We start from the raw sequence: 19,456 nt of genomic DNA, 5'->3' as shown, positions 1-19,456 counted from the left end.
CTCTGAGGGAGGACCCAGAAACACGCACAGTTTTTCCTTCTTCCATCATTTAAATTAACGATTAACAGAAAAATAAAATAAATGAGGGTTAAAAAGAAAGCAATGCATTGAATATGGAGGGTTTTTTCTTTTATTGTACGAATAAATAAAATAATTGTGGTTCATATCCACAGGTATTTATTAACCTTTTATTTGTCAGACAGTAGTCAGTCTACAGAGCTCTGCCACCCAGTGGAGAATATGGTTCAGTGGACATATCAGTATACCCGTTTATGCAGTGGATATTCTTGCGTTCATGACTATTAGCCTCTCCTCTCCTTGCAGTGTAGAGTTGTGCAATCAGACATGAAAGCACTAAATCAAGTGACGGAAATTGATGTAACAATTGATCTCGATGAATGCATTCTAATTTATCTAGAATGCATTCATCCATTTCATTTCAATTTGATTCCTTTGTTTGAATTAAATTATTTGAGATGGATGGACAAAATCTAAATTACTTTAAATACCCTCAGGTAAATTTGAGCTGTATAAATATAACAACCAAAATGACTTTAAAGTAACAAAATAAGGCAGTAAATATGCAATACCTTTCTGAAGCAAGAATTACCTCTTGTACAGGGACACTGTCACTAAGCCAAACCAACAGATAGCAAGCCACACTGATGTGGTGGAGTCTATTCACTTTATGTTTCTGGATTGTGATAAAACTGAATAATTAAATTTTAATGTTTGATGTTCAGTTATTGTACCCAAAACTGGCTATTAGACCACATAAACATACTTTATTTAATCAACAAGGGAAAAATTTACAAACAGTCGGACTGATGACCACATGTACTGCTAACACCGTTCGTTAATTGTCAGGTGATGACTTGGGGCTGTTGTCAATCAGCCCCTTGTCAGCCGTCGGCACCTGGAACCAGGGGCCGTCTCCATGATGTCTCATCTGCCGACGAACCTCCAGCTGTGTCAGTCTGTTCAGGGTTACAAAACAGTAGTCAAGAAACAAGCTGTGAATTTGAGAAAAGTACATCTACGACTATTGAACTTAGTCGCTGTAATCTGTAATGATGGCTCATCTCTAAAATAACACACACCAGCAGGAACAATATCTGCTTCTCTTAGAGGATGCAACAATTACTTCCTACGAGAGAGGAGTGCAACAGCAGTGTAGACCCAGCAATCCCTCAGAAAACATAAATGCATGGGTCCAGACCTCCAGTTTCTTCTTACACCATCCAACTAGAGCTCATTTACTGAGGATTCAAGAAGGGACCAACTAAACTCCACTGTGAATCTCAGACAAATTCAAAATCAGATATAATAATAACTGCACGGTCCAAACACAGCCATATGGACTCAGACATAACATCTTCTTTCTTCTTAAAAGCTCCATCCCTTGCCTGATAAGTATTCTCCATTTAGACAGTTTTCATGTTATTCTAAGTTAAACAGCTCAATAGTTGCTTTCAAGCAACTTTAGGTTTCAGCTTTTAGAATCTGTTGAAATCTCACTCCTTTTAATCGGTTCCATTCTGACACATGTAAGTCAGACACTTTGCAGGAAATATTAAAGACCACACATTTTAGTTTCCCTTAGAGACTTCAACATGTTGGTCTTAAACTGGCGACAGAAACTCTGATAATCACCTCATATCAGCTTTCTCCTTTTCAATTTGGATTGCAGCCATCACTTTTTCGTAGTCCTTCACTGGGGAATCATAAATGTTCCGTACAATCCACCTGGTGATGGGGTGCTGAAATGAAAAGAACCAATAAATAATACTAAAAAATTTATTGCTTTCAAAAGAGCAATATGTTTGCTAGATTAGAAATTCTTCAAGAGTTCTTACAAGCAGCGCCTGTTTTTATTTGATTTTGTTGTGGAACAATAATACCGATTCAGAACTTCAAAAAAATGTAAAAACACATGTACAGATGGTGAAAAAAATAAACTCTCCTTTGTGGAATATCATAATGTCTGTTTGTGGGTGCAAGACCACTCCAATTGAAACTATCTGTAAAATAAACATTAATCTGCCAAATGCAAAGCAATGTATGTGCTGTGACCTCAATACGTAAATATATGACAAACCTGAACCTAATTATCCTGACAACATTGTTTAAGAGCTGTGACAAACCAATGACAAAATGAAAGAAGGAACACACTTTGTAATATTCCCAATACTCAGGTTCATAGCCTTCAGGAATCTCAGCAAGCTCTGCCTCACCTAAAAAAGCAAAAGAAAAAACTTAGAATCATTCATAAATAATTCACTTGATTTTTCCTAAAGTTATATCATGGACCAAAAGGACACATTAATATAAAATACTTTAAAACACCAAGAACATGTGTACTTACCAATGAAGATATTCACAGCTGTGACCAACAGAGCCACTGGAATACCAGTCAGCAGGATGTAATATCGCTGCAAGAATAAGAAGAAAAATGAAAAACTGAAAACATTCACAGTTTTCAGTCTGCCACAAACAGAACTAAAAATGCAATCAAGGCCCTCCTCACTAAATGTTTTGCTGGACATACAAAATATGTAAATACCGGTAATGTAGGGTTACCACTAAATCAAAATGCATTAGTGAATAGTAGCTTTTGCAAGCCACTACATATATCATTTATTTATTTATTTCAAACAGGTTTTTAAAATCAAGAAAACAAGCAATCAGTAGGACAAAAGGAAACATGTGCATCCATAACCAAGAACAAAATAATTAGCTTTCCACTACTTTTCTGTTTGAGAAGGATTGGGAAGAAGTGAACATTTATGTAATCCTACCCCTTATCTGTTGTTGATATTACATCAGCAAGCTTCAATGTATTTATGTGACAGACCCACATAGATCAGAGCATATCTATAAACTGGCAGGAAAAGGATATTTGGTTTTCAAATGTTTTTCAATTTGAAATGTTAATTTTTTGCCTCATATACTGTAGCTATTTGCTTCCCTATTTTTGAAAAGGACTTAAGCGTGTAAACTGAATTTTGTTATGATACATACCAATAAATGCAAAAATCTCCTGTCGTAATAGTCAGTTGGGTTGACCACAAACATCTTCTTTCCATGGCCCCAACGGGTCGCCACTGAAAAAAAGAGCAATAGTTGCTGTCACAATAAAGTCTCTGCCAATGGAATATTTACAACTGTGTTTTATGAGATCAAACAGAGTATTTGCTTATTTTAAATACATTTAAAATGTAACCATTTCATACAGCGGAGTATTACAGCCATCGAAAACAAAGAAAAAAAAGAAAAAATGGTCACAGAGGAATACATTTCTACCAAAATGTTTGAGATTAATTTCACAAATTTACAAGAAAAGAAAAAGTACATATTCTCTGATGTTGAAAGGTTGGAAATGACAATTTTCCATGATTTTAAAAATAGCTTTGTAATATTAAAAGCAACATATTTTCTGCCGATATACAGTCAGGAATTTCCAACAAAAATAGTTATCATTCTGATAACCCAGTATCAGAATGACATCTCCTGCATATTCGCCTTATCAATGAGGAAAAAGCTGCAACACAATTGTATCAAATCTGCACTCTTTAGATGTCAATCTGATACAGGAAAATAGAACCAATCACTCACTCATACTTTTGAAAATAGCTATTCTTGGGTTAATAAATTTAAGTTATTTTTTTCTGTTAAATTTATGACTTCACATTTTTTTAATGGAAATTGTGTCCTCCAAGGCCACATTAAGGCCCTAGCAAAACAAAGTTTTCTCATCCTTACACAATAGTGACAGCAATGCATGTTATTGCTAGTAAGCAGACTATAATACATCTGAGATAAATTCGTTTTAAGAGCTTAATTACGAAATCAGAACTTTATAGAATTACCTTGTAAATTGTACAATGTGGACTCTTAAAGCTCTAGTAAGGTACTCCATTATATTAAAATACAGTGGCTAAATCATGTGTCCTTCATCCACTTATGCTAAATAACACTTAACTTCTATCTCTATAGGATATAAATAAACGTATAGAGGATAAAATATCGTAACTACTCATTACACTCATAAAGTCAACTAATATGCAATTACAAGATCTAACATATAGAGTTTTCATCATTAAACTTGGAGTTGTTTCCTCTTTGTTGACAGCAGGGCGAACGTTACCAGTTAGCTGATGTTAGCATGCTAACAAGCTGCGGCGCAAGGTCATAGCAGAAAGGAGCCGATTTTAGAGTCGAAAGCTGATCTGTCCGAACCAGCAGAGAAGCTCTCACCTTTATTTGTCCGTGGGATGGTTCGAGCGAGTATATTGGCGGCATTATTCCCAGCTTTCAGAGGACCTAACCTGGCTGCAAAGGCAGCAGCCGACCTGAGAAGGCTCATGCCCACCATGGCTGCTGTAGGGACAGTTCAACAAGCCGCGCTGTGATTGGTTCAAGGAAACATTACATTTATATTTATCTAAATGCCTTTAGCCATTAATGCTAAAGGCATAATAATAATAATAACATAAAATCCGATAATTGTAGAATAAAGAAAATATTATTTTTTTGGGGGGGGGGAAATCTTTTTACACAAAATGCATGTTGGGTAATTCTAGGTAAAACATGGCGTCGTCCTCGTCGTTAGGACGTGTTTTGACTCTGTCCAAACAGTTACAGAGCGTCTTCAGGATATCTCCAGCGATAAGCGTCCAACACTGCGTTGTAAATCTGAAAAGATGCCAGAACAATCTTCTAAGGTAGGGCAGTGGAGCAGCGGACATGGCATTTTCTTATTTTCGTCTGGTTAAACTACCACAGAGCCATCGTCCCTTCAAATCGGCGGCAGTGCTCTTCATTTTCTGGCCTATGAGCTCAACCTCAGCATCTATAACCTTAAACTTTTTACATCATTTTACATCTAACAAGATGTAAAATGTGCTTGAGGTTCTCTCAGTTTAATGAAAATGAAGCAATTACACTATTATCTAATCTCTGCATCAAAGCATGCGCCTGTAGTCTTTATCAGATTATTAATAAAATTCAAATTGCATAAAAGTCTATGTTTCTATTGATGGTGACGGGCTTCTTATTTGAGATACATTTATTAAACAGAAAATATATATATTTTTCAGTGTTTGATTTACTGATCAGTCAGAGGGAAATCTGTCAATTGCCTTTAAAAAAGGAAATTATTTAGTATTTTTACGAACAAAAACATCAATAATGAAGATAAATTATCATCTGAAAGTCCCAGTCTAACAGGTTTGTTCGTAACAAAGTGTTTTTTAATCCAGTCCAGTTTGGTGTCCTTCACAACAAATTCAGTATCATGTTGGTTCATGATTCCTTAAACAGACCGATAATAAAGCTCAAGAAGGTAAATGTTTTGCAGTCTATTTTTTCTTTACTTATTTGGAGGCTTGACATCCCAATAGAACAATCTGGGAGTTGGGACGTTTAATTAATTAAATTTTTGAGTAAAATGAAACTATATGTATAAATAACAATGCATGAGTTAGATCCTTTTTTTCCCTTCAGTGAAAAATCCTCCCCGTTTGCCTTATCTTGGATCACTCCCATCAGCTTTGTGGGTCAGCATCGAGCTTTGCACACGACCATCAGCAGGAGAGGGTTGGAAGAGTTCTTTGATCAGCCTGAGAACTGGGGAGAGTCCAATGTGAAGTCTGGTAAAACATTATATTTATTAAATTGTATGTAAAAGTTGTTTAAATGTTGTTTAAATATCGAAGTGATTTTTAGAGTCAGAAAATAATTATTACATGCTAAAGTGATTCAGCATGGTTCTCAGCAGACGTTAGGATTTGTCAAAAATTGCGGATTAGTAGCTACACAATGTTCATGATCATGCATAATGCATTTTAAATGTCGTAGGTCAACATTTGTTTCATTACAGGAGCTCCATGGACAGCAAAACAGCTGAGAACAAAGAGCAACGAGGACTTGCACAAACTCTGGTGAGCAATGTCAAGACTATGTGACAACTCTAGAAAATATTTGAAAATCTAATATACTGTTTTGATGTTATGCTGTTACTCATCTTTATCTAGTTGTACACCTTGAAGAAATTTTGCCAGACTGTTTTCTTGTCTTTTTATGTAAGGCACTTTGAAATGTCTCATCGCTTGAATGGTGCTAAAGAAATAATTTTAAACAGGAGTTCTGCATTTACCGTTGCTTCTAACACCTCAGTTTTGTCTCAGGTATGTGTTGCTGAAGGAAAGAAACATGCTGCTGACGCTTGAGCAGGAAGCAAAAAGACAAAGGGTTCAGATGCCGAGTCCTGAACGGATGAAGAAGGTTGGTGCGACGCTGAAGCTGAAGTGACAGCTCCAGCTCCCGCACTTCAGTGGGATTCTTTCTAATGTGTTGTTTATATTTACAGATTATTGTTGATGGTGAAGTAAAAACCCAGGCTAAAGGGAACATGTATGTGTCTTCACAGATTGAACGGTCAATGGTCAGGCTGGACACGGTGGTGAAAGAACGGGAGACTGCACTGCGTCTGCTGCAGACGGGACAGGAGAAAGGCCGGCCAGGAGAGTGGAGGAGGAACGTGTTCGGATATGAATTCTGGTACGGAACGTTTCTGTGAATTTATACTGGCCCTGTAATTCAGCAACTTATTGGACTCTGATCCCAATGGGGTTTTTTGTACACAACATTTGGTAAAATGCAACTCTGGGTTTCGCCTGTCTCGCATTAAAGGCAAGAAACTTTTACTCTTAGTAAATAGTCCTTTTTAACCTCCAGGTATCGGTTCAAAGAATACACAATTCCTTGGTACATGAATAAAAGACACAAGCGCAAGAAGTTCTACACGCCCTATTTTGTCCAACCTCATATAAGGTAAGAACACTCATAGGCTGCAGTGCAGTTTTCTTCCTTTAATTTTAATATATAAAGATGTTGCATTAAGGGTTCTTTTTGTTTGTTTCTGGCAGGTTGCGCATTGAGAGATTCCTTCGAGAAAGGACCAGGAAAGCCAGCTTAAAGAAGAAAACTTTGGCCAAATTAAAAGAGCGATTTCCCCAGACAAAGCTTCCATCTTCCTGAATAAGGGATCTTTGTTTTTGAGTTTGCTACAACTCAGCTGCCTGAATCAGCTCACACAATCTACTGAAGTTTGAGCAAATTCTTATCCAGCTGTTATTTGATTTTACAAGATCAAACTGTTTTCTCGATTGGAAATGTGTTCTGGTTTGTTACTGTCTAATAAACCATCCTGCCGAACTACTGTTTGGACATCTTGTAATTAAAGCAAACTCAGAATTACTTTTAAAATGACTAGTCATGTAATCATAACAAAATTGACTTTATTTTTCAAAGGTCATATGTAGCTAATGACAAGTAAAAATGAAAATTAAATACAGATTTTTAGTTGAAATATGAGTAACCAGGGGCAACAACTGACCGGCAACTCGTGAATTTACCAAGTACACGAAATGACGATAACAAAACACATTCACATCCTGCTAAATGATTCTTCCTCCAAATAAAGACCCTTATCACACAACATCTTACCAGTTTTCTGCTGGGATCCTGTACAACCCTAATTACTCATTTCTCTCAGTGTAATTGGAAACAACTTTTTGATGACCCAAAGTTTCCATCAGCAGGTAACAGAGAAGGCAACAGTCTAACTGTTTTGGCTATTAAAAAAAAAGGATCTTAAGTTGAATTTTTTTTTTTCTATTCTTTTTTTTTTTAAGATCCTAACAGACGACCAACTCAGATTTAAAAACAAATAATACAAAATGAGAGTTGACTGTTCCTGAGTCTGGGTCGGAGGCTGATTCCTCGTGAAGTTGAGCTAGAAGAAGATGGAGAAGGAAAGGTTGAGGCTGGATGTCGAATCAAGGACACTTCCTGTCCACACACTGCTTTCCTCCTTCTTCATATTCCTGTTTCGAGATCCACATCTGCTGAAAGGTTCCCTGGAGAACATAAAACATGCTGTCAAATACGCAATATATATACAAATATAATAGGTTCTATCAGGTGAGGGGCTCACAGTACTACAGAGCCTCTGTATGGTCTTACCAGTGATGCCAGGATGGAGCCTCCTATCCACGCACTGAACCGGCGCTCCACCGTAGTGTTGTTGGCAATCAGCTTCAGTCTCATGCTCTGTAGATTACAAACAAGGGGAAATCTAGCATTTAACATAATGCAGCTAAACTGACTTTCCCGTCACAACTTATGATAAATTCAAAACTGTTTAGAAATTATAACTGTTTCTTACTGGAGGGGTTTTCTGGGAAAGTTCTCTGTTTAATCGGTCAGTGAAGCCCTGGATGAGCGTGTTTCCTCCCGTCACCACCACACTGCCGTACAGACCCTTAGATACACGTCAATAATCACAAATGTTAAACAAACAGAGCCAATCGTTTTCCTCATCACAGAAAATAACTTCTGATCCAAATCGGCTGATTTTCAGCTGGACAAATCAGTGAAACTCAAATATTCAGTCATTTTGTAATGAACTAACAGGCCATGATAACTCTTTGATGTAGAAATAGTTTGCAAAAGAGGAAGACTCAAAGTTAGTCATTTGCTAATTAAAATAACCTGATATACAGTAGCTCATCCCTTTGTTTTGGGAATTGCAGACTAACTCAAAAACCTGTCCTGCAATAATAAAAAAAAAAAATTAGGTGCAATAAAACTTTAAAAGCTGTCCACTACTCACCGGTCGAATGTCAATGTCACACATTCCTACACTGGTTGTCACCACATGGCCAACTCCTAACATGGTGTTTCCAGACAGGCCCTAAAGGTGAACAGATTATGCATCGATTTTATTTACAAAAAAGGCGAATTATGCAATAATAAAAATATCTGAACACTTATTTTTTTATTCAAGGTACCAATGTACTCACTGCGGTTTTTTTAATACCACTGATAACTGCTAAGTTAAAAGTACATTTAGTTTATTGTCACCTGGCAAACTTAGCACCAACCTTGGCATTAGAGGGGTCAAACAGTCCCTCTGGGATCTTTAGCCTCTCCGCACCAAAGTCACAGTTGTAGCCATTAGGGAGTTCATAATGGACTGTGGGCATCTGAGCAGCAACTCTGATGAAAAAGGAAAGATGAAGTCGTTCAGATAACAAAAATTAACATATCTACTGTGAACTCTAAGAATATTTGCTTGTAACTCACTGTTCATCATATGGAGAGTCTGAAACCTGCAGGACAGACGCCTGGAAATCCTGGATTACACACTGTGATAAACAGAGCACAGAAAATGACACATTTAATTCCAGCACTCCACAGAAATCCTGAAAGTGCTGCAAAACAAATTAACTCTTTCCTTACATTACACATGTAGTTGTGCCAAGACCGAGTGACTTGAGGTAGTTTCTCCTTTTTCTTCCAGCTGGCCGGGGCCCCCTCCCGCACTGGATCCTGTGACATATTCACACAGCAAGCAGCAATCGGCAAAAATGGCTACTTAAAAATGTGTCAAATTAAACTTAAAACAGGTTTAAAATGAACAAAATGTTTACCTTTGATGCAATCATGTAGGGAGGGATTATCTCCACGCTTAACTCTTGAAACAACTCCCTACACTGCATGCTCATGAAATCACCAGCCAAAGGCGACTTTACAATACCTGTCATAAACAAAAACAACAACAAAAAACAGCACAAAATTAGCTTTACGTTGGGAAAGTTAAGAGTTCAATTTTGATAGTAAATCTTTAGTTTTTGTATAATACACCAATGGCCATTTCCACTGTCTTCGTTGACTTTAGCTACAGTGATCGTTCACAATTTGCACCAAATTAAAAGATCAAAGTTTTCCCTTTAGAGTCTTCATACAGATTAATGATGTATTCACACCAAGCACGGTTTGAGCGTCATGCGCGTCTACTTTACATTCAAAGTCTATGTGGAGGCGCGTTTCGAGCGTCTAGCACAGCGCGATTTGAACTGTTTGAAGCATTTGACGAGTCGAGCGCATTCAACGCTCCACATAGACTTTGAATATAAACCAGTCGCCCCTGACGCTCAAAATGCATTTGGCATGAATGCACCAAAAGTGCACATGCGTTGAACTTGAAGCGTCAGATGCTTTCGGTTTGGTGTGAACGGCACCATAAATGTATTCACATTTTGTGTTGCTGGATCGTAACAAAATGTGTAAAGGTTTGAGGATTACTTTTCCAAAAGTACGATAATAATTTAATCAAGTTTCACAAACAAATGCTGAGGTTTAATTATTTAAGGAGTCAACCTGCAAGAATATGAGCAATATATAAGACTATGTTTTTGTTTTTTTTGAAAATGTCAGCACATTTCCAAACAAAGAATGCTGCATCACAAAAACTCATTACCACAAACTGCAGAAATTGCATAAATGCAAGAGAAGCACATGACCGAGATGAGCTTCAACCAGCAGATGGCATCAAGTTGCCAAGAAGAGACATAATCCACATAATTCAGCTTTAGATTCCAACCATTTTTTCCAATTTGTCTTGTATTATAATTTAATCCTAGGGCTACATGTGAAACCATTCTTTACCTTGCTGAAGGACATAACCATCATGCACTGGGATTGCTGTTGTGTGTGTGGCTCCGCTGTCCAGGACCAGACCTGTGGACCGCCCATTAGCAAAGCTGGGATATTCACAGTTAAGGGACCAGGAAAGGGATTCAAGGTGCAGGAACAGAAGTTATAGTACCATTTTGCAAATTAACATAATCACTGAAGAGAAAGGTCATCGTTAAATTAGCCCAGTAGTTCCTGTCAAACTGTTCTCTTTACTGGATGAAAAAAAAAACTGTAAAGGATACGCAGACAGTACAGCTGATTTACAGAGGAAGAAGGCAGGAATGTTGTAATGCTCAAACATCAGCTCTGTAAGCTTCTCTCGTTTTGCTCGCGTGTTCCACTGCAAACAAAACAGATACAGTTACTCACCTGCAATAAATGGTGGCTGTCAGACACCCTTAAACAAATGCAGACCCCCGGTTAGTGACGAGCACCAGCACAGGAAGCAAATTTTACACTTTAATTCCTGTCCCACAATATTTTTCCAGAGCCTAAAACAAAGGGCATCTCAGAAATTCAAGTTGCTGCCAACTTGTGCTGAAAGTACATGAATATGGTTTGATTACAGTACGTATTAAAGATGACAATTACATTTAACATTAAGCAGCAACAAACTCACCGATGCTTCTGACATGAGCACAGGATGTAGGCTGGGTTCAGACTTGAAGTGCATCTTATACGTGTGATCCAAAATTGCCTGGAAACTGTCCCAGTCCTCAACTATAGATCAAATAAAAAAGAAAGTAAAGCAGCTGTTTACTCTAACCTGTCTTTTTTATGTATGAAGTGACACCCAGCCATTTAGTTTTTAAAAATGGTGCTTAGTAGTTAAAAAAAATTATGTCTATTAAAAAAAAACAGAAAGACATCTTAGATACAGTAAAATCTCACTGCTGGAAGCAAAGCTAAACATCACATACACTAAAAAAATATATCTCTTACTATTATTTGACCCAGCCAAGATAATGATAAAAGAATTAGAGCAATGAAGAGTTATTTTTAGATAACAATTTGAGCACCAGACGAGCACCAATGTTCCAGGTCAGGCCTCCACGGGAGCCAATGGTCCCGCTGTGCTGTTCTGCTGCAATTAGCATGGGTGTCACACTCAGTTCTAGGTAGCTGCAAAGCCAAACGCCAATGAATCACCATTCTGACTTGCATCATCATCTGCTGGAATGGTGCATTTGGGCGCATGTTTTATTTCCAATCATGCTGATAATTGTGAGAATTCAGAAAATGTTGTGGATTTAAATCCTAAAAATTATAATCCTGATATAAGAAAGGAAAGGAAATGCAGCTTATTACTGTTCAATTACAGAATAAAAAGAAATCTTAAATATTTTGTCAATGTTTTTGAGTTCCCCATTTAGATAGCTTAGAGAATCAAAGAAGACTATATTTCTAATGTGGAACATAGCAAAATAATTTTAATAATATTATTGAATGGCCACTACAACACATATCTTAAACATATCACAGCACATACAACAACGCATGCTAAGAACATTTGGCTCGGTACAAATTAGTTCTAAAGACCATTTTATGGAAAATCTGCCCAAGACTTTACTTTTACTTTTTTCAATTGCCACTGCAGGTTATTGGGGCTTAAACTCAGTTCAGTACCGCGGACAGTTCTGGACATGTGGTCAGCATTCGTAGATGCTTGAAGTAACAGATTACACCGATGAGGAGTATTTTAGCATTTACACAGACATGGTTTTAAATCAAAATAAAAGAGAGACACCTGGGTTTAACTGGGAAAAGAACATTTATGTTTGGTGAGTTTAGTGTTTTGGCTCAAGATAGTCTTATAAATATTCATAAACAGAACTCATATGTCAGTAAGCGTTGTGAGGAGCTCAATTACAAAGTTACACTGAAAGTCCAACTATAGATATGGATCAAGCAGTGCAATTTCTAAATATGTATTCCTATTTGTCATCACTGACCATAGTAAAAATTAATTTTATTTTTTTTTAATCAAAATGCAACATGTGAATAATGCAGCACTGAAAAACTAAAGAAAATGTATTCACTGAGAAATTTAATTAAGTTAAAGTTAATTTCTATTTGTACATAAATCGTCAGAAAAACATTTAAAGACTTCCAACCAACTGACAGAATACTTACTCATGCCGTTCTTTAGGGGAGACATGACCTCCATGCTCTCTCTGGGAACCCTCAGCTGATTGGTATCGATGTAGTAGGTGGTGCCGCTCTGCTTGCTCTTGTCTCCGTCCGTTTCCATAGGTGTACTGCCATCATCCCGGTCAATAGTAACACCAATCACTGTTGGGAAGTCCGCCTAAGCCAGGGCCAAACAAAGAAAAAAAAAACACATTGCAAGTCAAGGCACACTTTTACATTTACTTCTTCATCAGCGTTGGCTTTCTGTTGGTGAAAAATGTTTTCCTGCAAACTTTTGAGCTAATATTCGAACTAATGTGTTACTTATGAAATTACATTGTACTGAAAAGTACCCAATTTTAATCTCATTTGCATTCTTATCAAACCAACAGAAGATTTTAAGAAAGATTTTTCTATACATCTAAGCTAATTTGTATTTCCCCACAAAGGAAATTCATTGCTTCAAGGTTGGTCAGAAATTATTCAAACTAGCATCGCAACAGTGTCATACCAATAAACAAACCCTGAACACACAGCATGCTACTGTGTTATAAACAAGGTGTTTTGAAATAATCATAATGAACAAATAAAACATTTTATTAATGAATCAATGCTTCATCTTATTTCCACTATTAAAAACTCCAACAAAAGCACAGAAAAATCCAAACCAAGGAAGTGTTCCAAAATATGATCTGAACTCAATTTACTCAGCCTGTCTCCAGGGTGACAGCCCCAATTTCCTGACACTGGCGTCCCCCCAGAGATAACATGCACACACTCAGAGGAAGAAAAGACACACAGTTAATCAGGTCATTTGAGTGATTCACCTACCTTGGGACAATCTTCTCCCGCATAGCCAGCTCTTACAGAATACGAACCAATGTCAAACACCAATGCTCCCACTTCATCTGCAGAAAAGAGCAAATGATGCAGGGATGTTAGAATGTTAGAATTTAAACCATGCATTTAAACATATTTGCATGCAAGTCTTTGCAAAGAGAAAGAGTACAAGGGCACTTAGAAAACAAGTTAATTAATAAAATGAATTTTGGAGAAATATATATATATATATATATCTTTCTTCTGTTGGTGTTTCCAGCCATAAATATTTGGTCCAAAATTAGTCTATTTAGATTTTATTCAGTTATATACAACTTTACCACAAAGTGGCATAATGACAACAAAAGCCTGAAGACATTAAATGAATTTAAAAGAAGTCAACCACTAGCATCGCAATGTTGCTATGCTAAGTCATCATCACAGAGCTATTTAAACTTGTGCATACATATAATTTCTTCTTTATATCTTAAACACAGCTTCATGACAACAATATCAAAAATCAAATCAAAACTCTCAAGAGAGATCCAATAATTTGTAACTTTTTTCAATTCAGAATGCATTGTTCCTTTAGTGACAGAGGTCCACAGCTCCAGTCCTCAAGAGCTATTCTCTTGCAACTTTTACAGTTAACTCTTATTGACTTAACTCTTCAGAATGCTGTCAAGTGACAATGTGACAGAATGCACTGTCACATTATCTGTACTTTGCCATAATTGGACCTGCTGCTACTTCTTTGGTGTGGTTGAGTGCCTTTAGTTAATTTAGTTGTATATATTGTTATTATTATTATTGTGTGTTTGCTTATTTATACTGTATATATTTGACCTTTTGCACGGGAGCTGCAATGGAAATTTCGTTGAATTCTGTTCAATGACAATAAATGCTATCTATCTATCTAAGTTTAGCAGAGGCCATTCTTAACTAGCCATTGATTTGATTCAGGTGTGTTGGAGCAGGGACACATGTCAAATTTGCAGTACAGTAGCTCTTGAGGACTTTATATGGAGACTCGTGGTTCAGTGTATAAAATGTAACTCTACTTCAAATATTGTGTCAATCATAACAACAAAAGAGTAAGGAGTATGAATATTGTAAATGACTGCATGGAAACAAACAAATATTAGTTTACATTAGCAAAAAGCATTAATTATCTGTTTTTAATAGTGATTTTTTTGTTTGCAACATAAACAATAAGACTTTGTGATATACAACCCTAATGCCAACACATTTAATCAAACTATTTTGGAGTACAGTACTCATATGATAAAAATTCTAAGTAAATATGTACAGTAAAATCAAATAAGATTATAATCTTATAGATTTCAGTGTTCTATAGGTCACCAGTTATTTAAATGTACATTCAATGGTTAAGTATTCAATAAGTAAAATAAAACAGATTTTATTATATCGATATGTTTAGTGCAACGTTTCTCCTAATTATTTGTCAAAACAAATTAAATTAATGGTTTGTACTGGGAAAGTAATATTATTTTGGTAACAAAGACAAGACGAGTGACAGATAAACTAACTTTATGTGTGTTTTTAACAGACAGTTCAGGTTACTAAAAATGAAATGACAGTGAGGACATTTAAATTAGGTTCTCAAATTATTAAAACGAGGACTTTATCGTTATCTCCGTAATAGGGTTTGTCATTCCAAGTCGGCGAAACAATATATTATATCCTAACAGATGCTTTAATTAGATAGATAAATGGATGCTTCGGAAAGCACACTTCCATTCATTTCCTTTTAGCAACTACGGTTAGATGCATGATCGAAACGTAAACAAGGCTGCAAATACAACATAGTGTATCCAAACGATATTGCAGTCCTGATATATTTAAATCAGAGACTATAAATACAAAAAAACAACGCATATTTAGTCTTCCACTGAGCTGAGCGTTAGCGCATCTAGCTAACTGTAAGCCTAGCTAATGGTAGTGCGAGACGCATCAACTTGTTCTAAAGTTTAGTTCCACTTCAATCAAAAGCTTTTACTCACCGCCTCCATACACTCCACCACTCATTGTGCAAAGTGTTTCAACGAACGATTTTTTTGAAATCGAAGCTACTGGACTAGAAATAAATCTTTCAATGTTCAATCACAACAAAAGCTATCTGCTAGCATGTAGCATCGATCGCTCTGACAAAGCAGGCGCCACTGTGCGTCGGACCAGCCGTCCAATCAGAATTCAGCACAATCGTGGTGCTTCCGTTAAGTGACTGTGAGTACTTCCCTGTTCTGGAGTGGACGTGGCCTAGTCGACTTCATATCAGCGTGAGTAAAAAGGTGATGACAAACAACATTAACTTGATTTTTAGGGAATAAGGCAATGTGCAAATGCTTCATGTGCAGGACTTGTAGCAAACGGCGGAGTTAGAGTTTGTTAACCTGGAGACCTTTGAGTCCTCGCTGTACTATGAACTCGCCTCATGGCGCATAAGTATCAAGTGAACAACACATGTTGGAGTTTAAGACGCACAAATTGCGGCGTTATCTTGCAGTTAAAGGTTGCAGTTAAGCGGTAACTCCTTCACATATTCAATAGCATGAATGCCTTCGTGTCAAAGACTACAACATGTACCAAGACTACATTTGTTGTAGCCTTAGTACATGTTGGATTAGGTTGAGTAATTTGGTTCGTTATTTAAAAAAAAGCAACAAAAAAAAAACAGGTACAGTTCTATTACAGGGTAAGAGGTTTCAGGCAAAGAAAGAGGCGTTTTGCAAATATGATTATGCAAACTGAAATGAAAAATTGTAGAACTATCATGTACATTTGCTGCATAAGTGGTATAAAAGCAGTAAAATTAATTACATTACATTCACTTTAATATACTTTTATACCAGCATAGCATCTTTAGACATACGACATAAAGTGGAAAATATACTGACAATATACAGACATTATTGCACTTGAGTCTTAGGAAAGTCTGGTTTTACATTGGAAGCCAGATCTGCACAATTTACTGCACAGCAGTGTCATTGTATCTGCAAAGAACGTGTGCAATTTTTAGTGGATTCCTCATCCTTTGCTTTCCAATAATATTCGGCTTGTTGATGGACTTTTACTGTTGTTTATACACCTGATCTAGATTTTGGTGACTGATATTTTAATGCTTAACAAGGTTTGTGAGTTTTAAAATAAGAAATACAATAAAATGTTGCAACTTGTTGTATTTTTATCGTGACATGGCAAACATTGTCTGATGCTTTTTTTAAAACATGTACAAATTTTAACCTTAACTTTCAATTTTAGAACTTTGGAGGCATAGTTTTTCTTTTGGACATTGTGAGTTAAATCATAATCTTATATATTGATTGTTCTCATAGATGATTTACTTCTGAATGCCATCTGACATGTTAAATTAATCTTTAACTCTGATCTTGTTTTTCAGCATCCATGCAGCGCTGCTTCACTCTGACCCTTGCCCGGCACAGCAGGCTACTTTTAAGAAATAAATTTGCATCTGTGCGCTGCCACCAGTCAGCCGCCATGTCGAGTCTCCTCATCAACCAACCCAAATATTCGTGGCTAAAGGAGCTGGGTTTATCTGAGGACAACCCGGGTGTTTACAATGGGAGCTGGGGAGGCAGCGGGGAAGTGGTCACGTCCTACTGCCCTGCCAACAATGAGCCTATAGCCAGAGTTACTCAAGCTACTATGGCAGAGTATGAAGTAACTGTTCAGAAGGCGAGAGAGGCCTGGAACGTGTGGGCAGATATTCCAGCTCCAAAAAGAGGGGAGATTGTCAGACAGATAGGGGATGCATTAAGAAAGAAAATCACAACTCTTGGAAGTTTAGTTTCTCTGGAGATGGGTAAGATCTTTGTTGAAGGAGTGGGAGAAGTTCAAGAGTACGTTGACGTCTGTGATTACGCTGTCGGTCTGTCAAGAATGATTGGTGGGCCCATCCTTCCCTCTGAAAGACCCGGACATGCTCTTCTGGAGCAGTGGAACCCTGTCGGGCTCGTTGGCATAATCACCGCCTTTAACTTCCCTGTGGCTGTTTATGGCTGGAACAATGCTATTGCGATGACCTGTGGCAACGTCTGCCTTTGGAAGGGTGCCCCAACCACCCCTCTCACCAGTGTTGCAGTTACCAAAATAGTGGCTGAGGTGCTAGAACAAAACAATCTGCCTGGAGCCATCTGCTCATTGACCTGTGGTGGCGCAGATATTGGTACTGCCATGGCAAAGGATGAACGTGTGGATCTCCTGTCATTCACTGGCAGTACCCACGTTGGCAAGCTAGTGGCCATGATGGTGCAGGAAAGGTTTGGACGCAAGCTGTTGGAGCTCGGTGGGAACAACGCCATCATTGTGTTTGAGGATGCAGACCTGAACCTTGTGGTTCCCTCTGCGGTCTTTGCTTCTGTAGGAACAGCCGGCCAACGTTGCACCACCACCAGGAGGCTGATGCTCCATGAGAGCATTCATGACACGGTGGTTGAGAGGATATCTAAGGCCTACAAACAAGTTCGGATTGGAGACCCTTGGGACCCAAAAACTCTCTACGGTCCTCTGCACACCAAACAAGCTGTGGAGCAGTATCTGGCTGCCATTGAGCAGGCCAAGCAGCAGGGGGGTACTGTTGTTTGTGGTGGAAAAGTAATGGATCGTCCTGGTAACTATGTGGAGCCCACTATCATTACAGGTCTGCCTCATGACTCACCCATTGTCCACACTGAAACCTTCGTCCCCATCCTCTATGTCCTGAAGTTCAAGACAGAAGAAGAGGCATTTGCCTGGAACAACGAGGTCAAGCAGGGTCTGTCCAGCAGCATCTTCACCAAAGATATGGGCAGAGTTTTCCGCTGGATGGGGCCTAAAGGGTCTGACTGTGGTATTGTGAATGTCAACATTCCCACAAGCGGAGCTGAGATTGGAGGAGCGTTTGGTGGTGAGAAGCACACTGGTGGTGGAAGAGAATCAGGCAGTGATTCCTGGAAGCAGTACATGAGGCGCTCAACGTGCACAATAAACTACAGCAAGGATCTTCCTCTGGCTCAGGGCATCAAGTTTGAGTGAAGCCGTCAAGTTAATTTTAGTAACACTAAATCTATGTAGTTTTCACGATATCTACTGTGAAACAATTGTCTTTGCATTTAGAAAAGTCTGTGTACATTAACCAAAAGTTCAGAATAATTTTGGAGCAGTATTTAGCTGTGAATTATACTAATTTTGGATAAGAAATAAATTTTGATAGTTTTCAGTTAAAGGTCAAATGCTGTTCTCAGAAAATGTTCATGTGCACTTTTTCTACAAGCACTTAAATGTCACCCTGGTAACTGAATGACTGTATCAGATTCTTTATACTGTAAACAAAAAACTGAAAAATCAACTGGACTAAGGTCCAGACATTATTCTGGATCAAAGAGCTTGTGATTGGTTATTGAATGTAGTGAACAAAACACTTGCTGTTTGGTCTATTTACAATATATGATGCATTTAAAAAACAAAGCTATTGAAAAAAACTTAATAAAGAAATTGTGGATATAAATGTGGTTTGTCCTCCTTTTAAGTTTTAAAATGACATCAAACTAAAAACTAGCATTGGTGTGGTGTTGTTTAACTATGCTTTAATTTATTTATTAGTATTAATAAAGTAGTGAAACACATCTGTTGGAGTTTTCTTATATTAGAGAGGAAAGAATTTGCTTTGTATGGAAATTAGGTTTACAGTTTAAACCTTTGCTTTACAATTACCTGCAAAGTTGCCCCAAAAACTTAAAGAACAAAAATACACAGAAACCTAGCTGCAAACCATAGACATTTTAGATTCTATGCTTTTTTTCTGAGGTTGGTTAGCAGAAATATAGTCTTATTATTTTTAACCCCTTAAATAGACTAACACACTTCTAAAGGTACTACTTGTTCAAAATACAAGTAGTACTTGCATCCTGAGCAAGGCATTACTTGGTGCTTCTCTCCACCT

The 19,456-nt window shown here is 37.5% G+C and overlaps 4 protein-coding genes across 6 annotated transcripts; 2 read left to right on the top strand and 2 right to left on the bottom strand.

Moving 5' to 3' along the window:
- Positions 1-174: 174 nt before the first annotated feature.
- Positions 175-4,409, bottom strand: ndufb5 (NADH:ubiquinone oxidoreductase subunit B5). Its single transcript, XM_005800496.2, has 6 exons — positions 4,258-4,409; positions 3,022-3,104; positions 2,366-2,432; positions 2,173-2,234; positions 1,654-1,760; positions 175-977 (listed from the first exon to the last, which is right to left on the bottom strand). The coding sequence occupies exons 1-6, from the start codon at positions 4,373-4,375 to the stop codon at positions 857-859; spliced, it is 558 nt and encodes a 185-aa protein (XP_005800553.1). The 5' UTR covers positions 4,376-4,409; the 3' UTR covers positions 175-856.
- Positions 4,410-4,573: 164 nt separating this feature from the next.
- mrpl47 (mitochondrial ribosomal protein L47) lies at positions 4,574-7,218 on the top strand. Its single transcript, XM_005800539.3, has 7 exons — positions 4,574-4,724; positions 5,506-5,654; positions 5,882-5,942; positions 6,189-6,285; positions 6,431-6,561; positions 6,739-6,834; positions 6,930-7,218. Exons 1-7 carry the CDS (start codon positions 4,591-4,593, stop codon positions 7,039-7,041), a joined length of 780 nt encoding a protein of 259 aa, XP_005800596.1. The 5' UTR covers positions 4,574-4,590; the 3' UTR covers positions 7,042-7,218.
- A 61-nt stretch (positions 7,219-7,279) lies between these two features.
- actl6a (actin like 6A) lies at positions 7,280-15,698 on the bottom strand. Its single transcript, XM_005800495.3, has 14 exons — positions 15,519-15,698; positions 13,507-13,583; positions 12,679-12,853; positions 11,165-11,265; positions 10,788-10,885; positions 10,516-10,610; positions 9,498-9,604; positions 9,307-9,396; positions 9,151-9,212; positions 8,949-9,063; positions 8,678-8,758; positions 8,231-8,326; positions 8,029-8,115; positions 7,280-7,922 (listed from the first exon to the last, which is right to left on the bottom strand). The coding sequence occupies exons 1-14, from the start codon at positions 15,541-15,543 to the stop codon at positions 7,842-7,844; spliced, it is 1,290 nt and encodes a 429-aa protein (XP_005800552.1). The 5' UTR covers positions 15,544-15,698; the 3' UTR covers positions 7,280-7,841.
- Positions 15,699-15,712: 14 nt separating this feature from the next.
- On the top strand, positions 15,713-19,021 carry aldh7a1 (aldehyde dehydrogenase 7 family member A1). 3 transcript variants are annotated; one of them, XM_023339469.1, is made up of 2 exons: positions 15,713-15,794; positions 16,916-19,021. In XM_023339469.1, exon 2 carries the CDS (start codon positions 16,921-16,923, stop codon positions 18,547-18,549), a length of 1,629 nt encoding a protein of 542 aa, XP_023195237.1. In that variant the 5' UTR covers positions 15,713-15,794; positions 16,916-16,920; the 3' UTR covers positions 18,550-19,021. The 3 variants fall into 3 exon arrangements, with proteins under 3 accessions (XP_023195237.1, XP_005800551.3, XP_023195238.1); XM_005800494.3 differs by having other exon boundaries at positions 15,713-15,806; XM_023339470.1 differs by lacking the exon at positions 15,713-15,794 and adding an exon at positions 16,789-16,809.
- Positions 19,022-19,456: the final 435 nt, after the last annotated feature.

Source organism: Xiphophorus maculatus, chromosome 9, assembly GCF_002775205.1.
Source record: "Xiphophorus maculatus strain JP 163 A chromosome 9, X_maculatus-5.0-male, whole genome shotgun sequence".
Lineage (NCBI taxonomy): Eukaryota > Metazoa > Chordata > Actinopteri > Cyprinodontiformes > Poeciliidae > Xiphophorus > Xiphophorus maculatus.
Note: the sequence above shows the minus strand (reverse complement) of the source record. Positions and strands in the feature narration are given on the sequence as shown.

Excerpts from the sequence above, each read along its gene's own strand:
- ndufb5 (XM_005800496.2), bottom strand. The coding sequence starts at position 4,375 with ATGGTGGGCATGAGCCTTCTCAGGTCGGCTGCTGCCTTTGCAGCCAGG. Across the intron at positions 3,105-4,257 it reads CATCCCACGGACAAATAAAG|TGGCGACCCGTTGGGGCCAT; the intron begins GTGAGAGCTTCT and ends TCTTTTTTTCAG. Across the intron at positions 1,761-2,172 it reads AGTATTGGGAATATTACAAA|CACCCCATCACCAGGTGGAT; the intron begins GTGTGTTCCTTC and ends TTTTCATTTCAG.
- mrpl47 (XM_005800539.3), top strand. The coding sequence starts at position 4,591 with ATGGCGTCGTCCTCGTCGTTAGGACGTGTTTTGACTCTGTCCAAACAG. Across the intron at positions 5,655-5,881 it reads AGAGTCCAATGTGAAGTCTG|GAGCTCCATGGACAGCAAAA; the intron begins GTAAAACATTAT and ends GTTTCATTACAG. Across the intron at positions 5,943-6,188 it reads GAGGACTTGCACAAACTCTG|GTATGTGTTGCTGAAGGAAA; the intron begins GTGAGCAATGTC and ends GTTTTGTCTCAG.
- actl6a (XM_005800495.3), bottom strand. The coding sequence starts at position 15,543 with ATGAGTGGTGGAGTGTATGGAGGCG. Across the intron at positions 10,611-10,787 it reads AAATCAGCTGTACTGTCTGC|CTTTGCTAATGGGCGGTCCA; the intron begins GTATCCTTTACA and ends TGAATATCCCAG. Across the intron at positions 8,759-8,948 it reads TTGACCCCTCTAATGCCAAG|GGCCTGTCTGGAAACACCAT; the intron begins GTTGGTGCTAAG and ends GTTCACCTTTAG.
- aldh7a1 (XM_023339469.1), top strand. The coding sequence starts at position 16,921 with ATGCAGCGCTGCTTCACTCTGACCCTTGCCCGGCACAGCAGGCTACTT.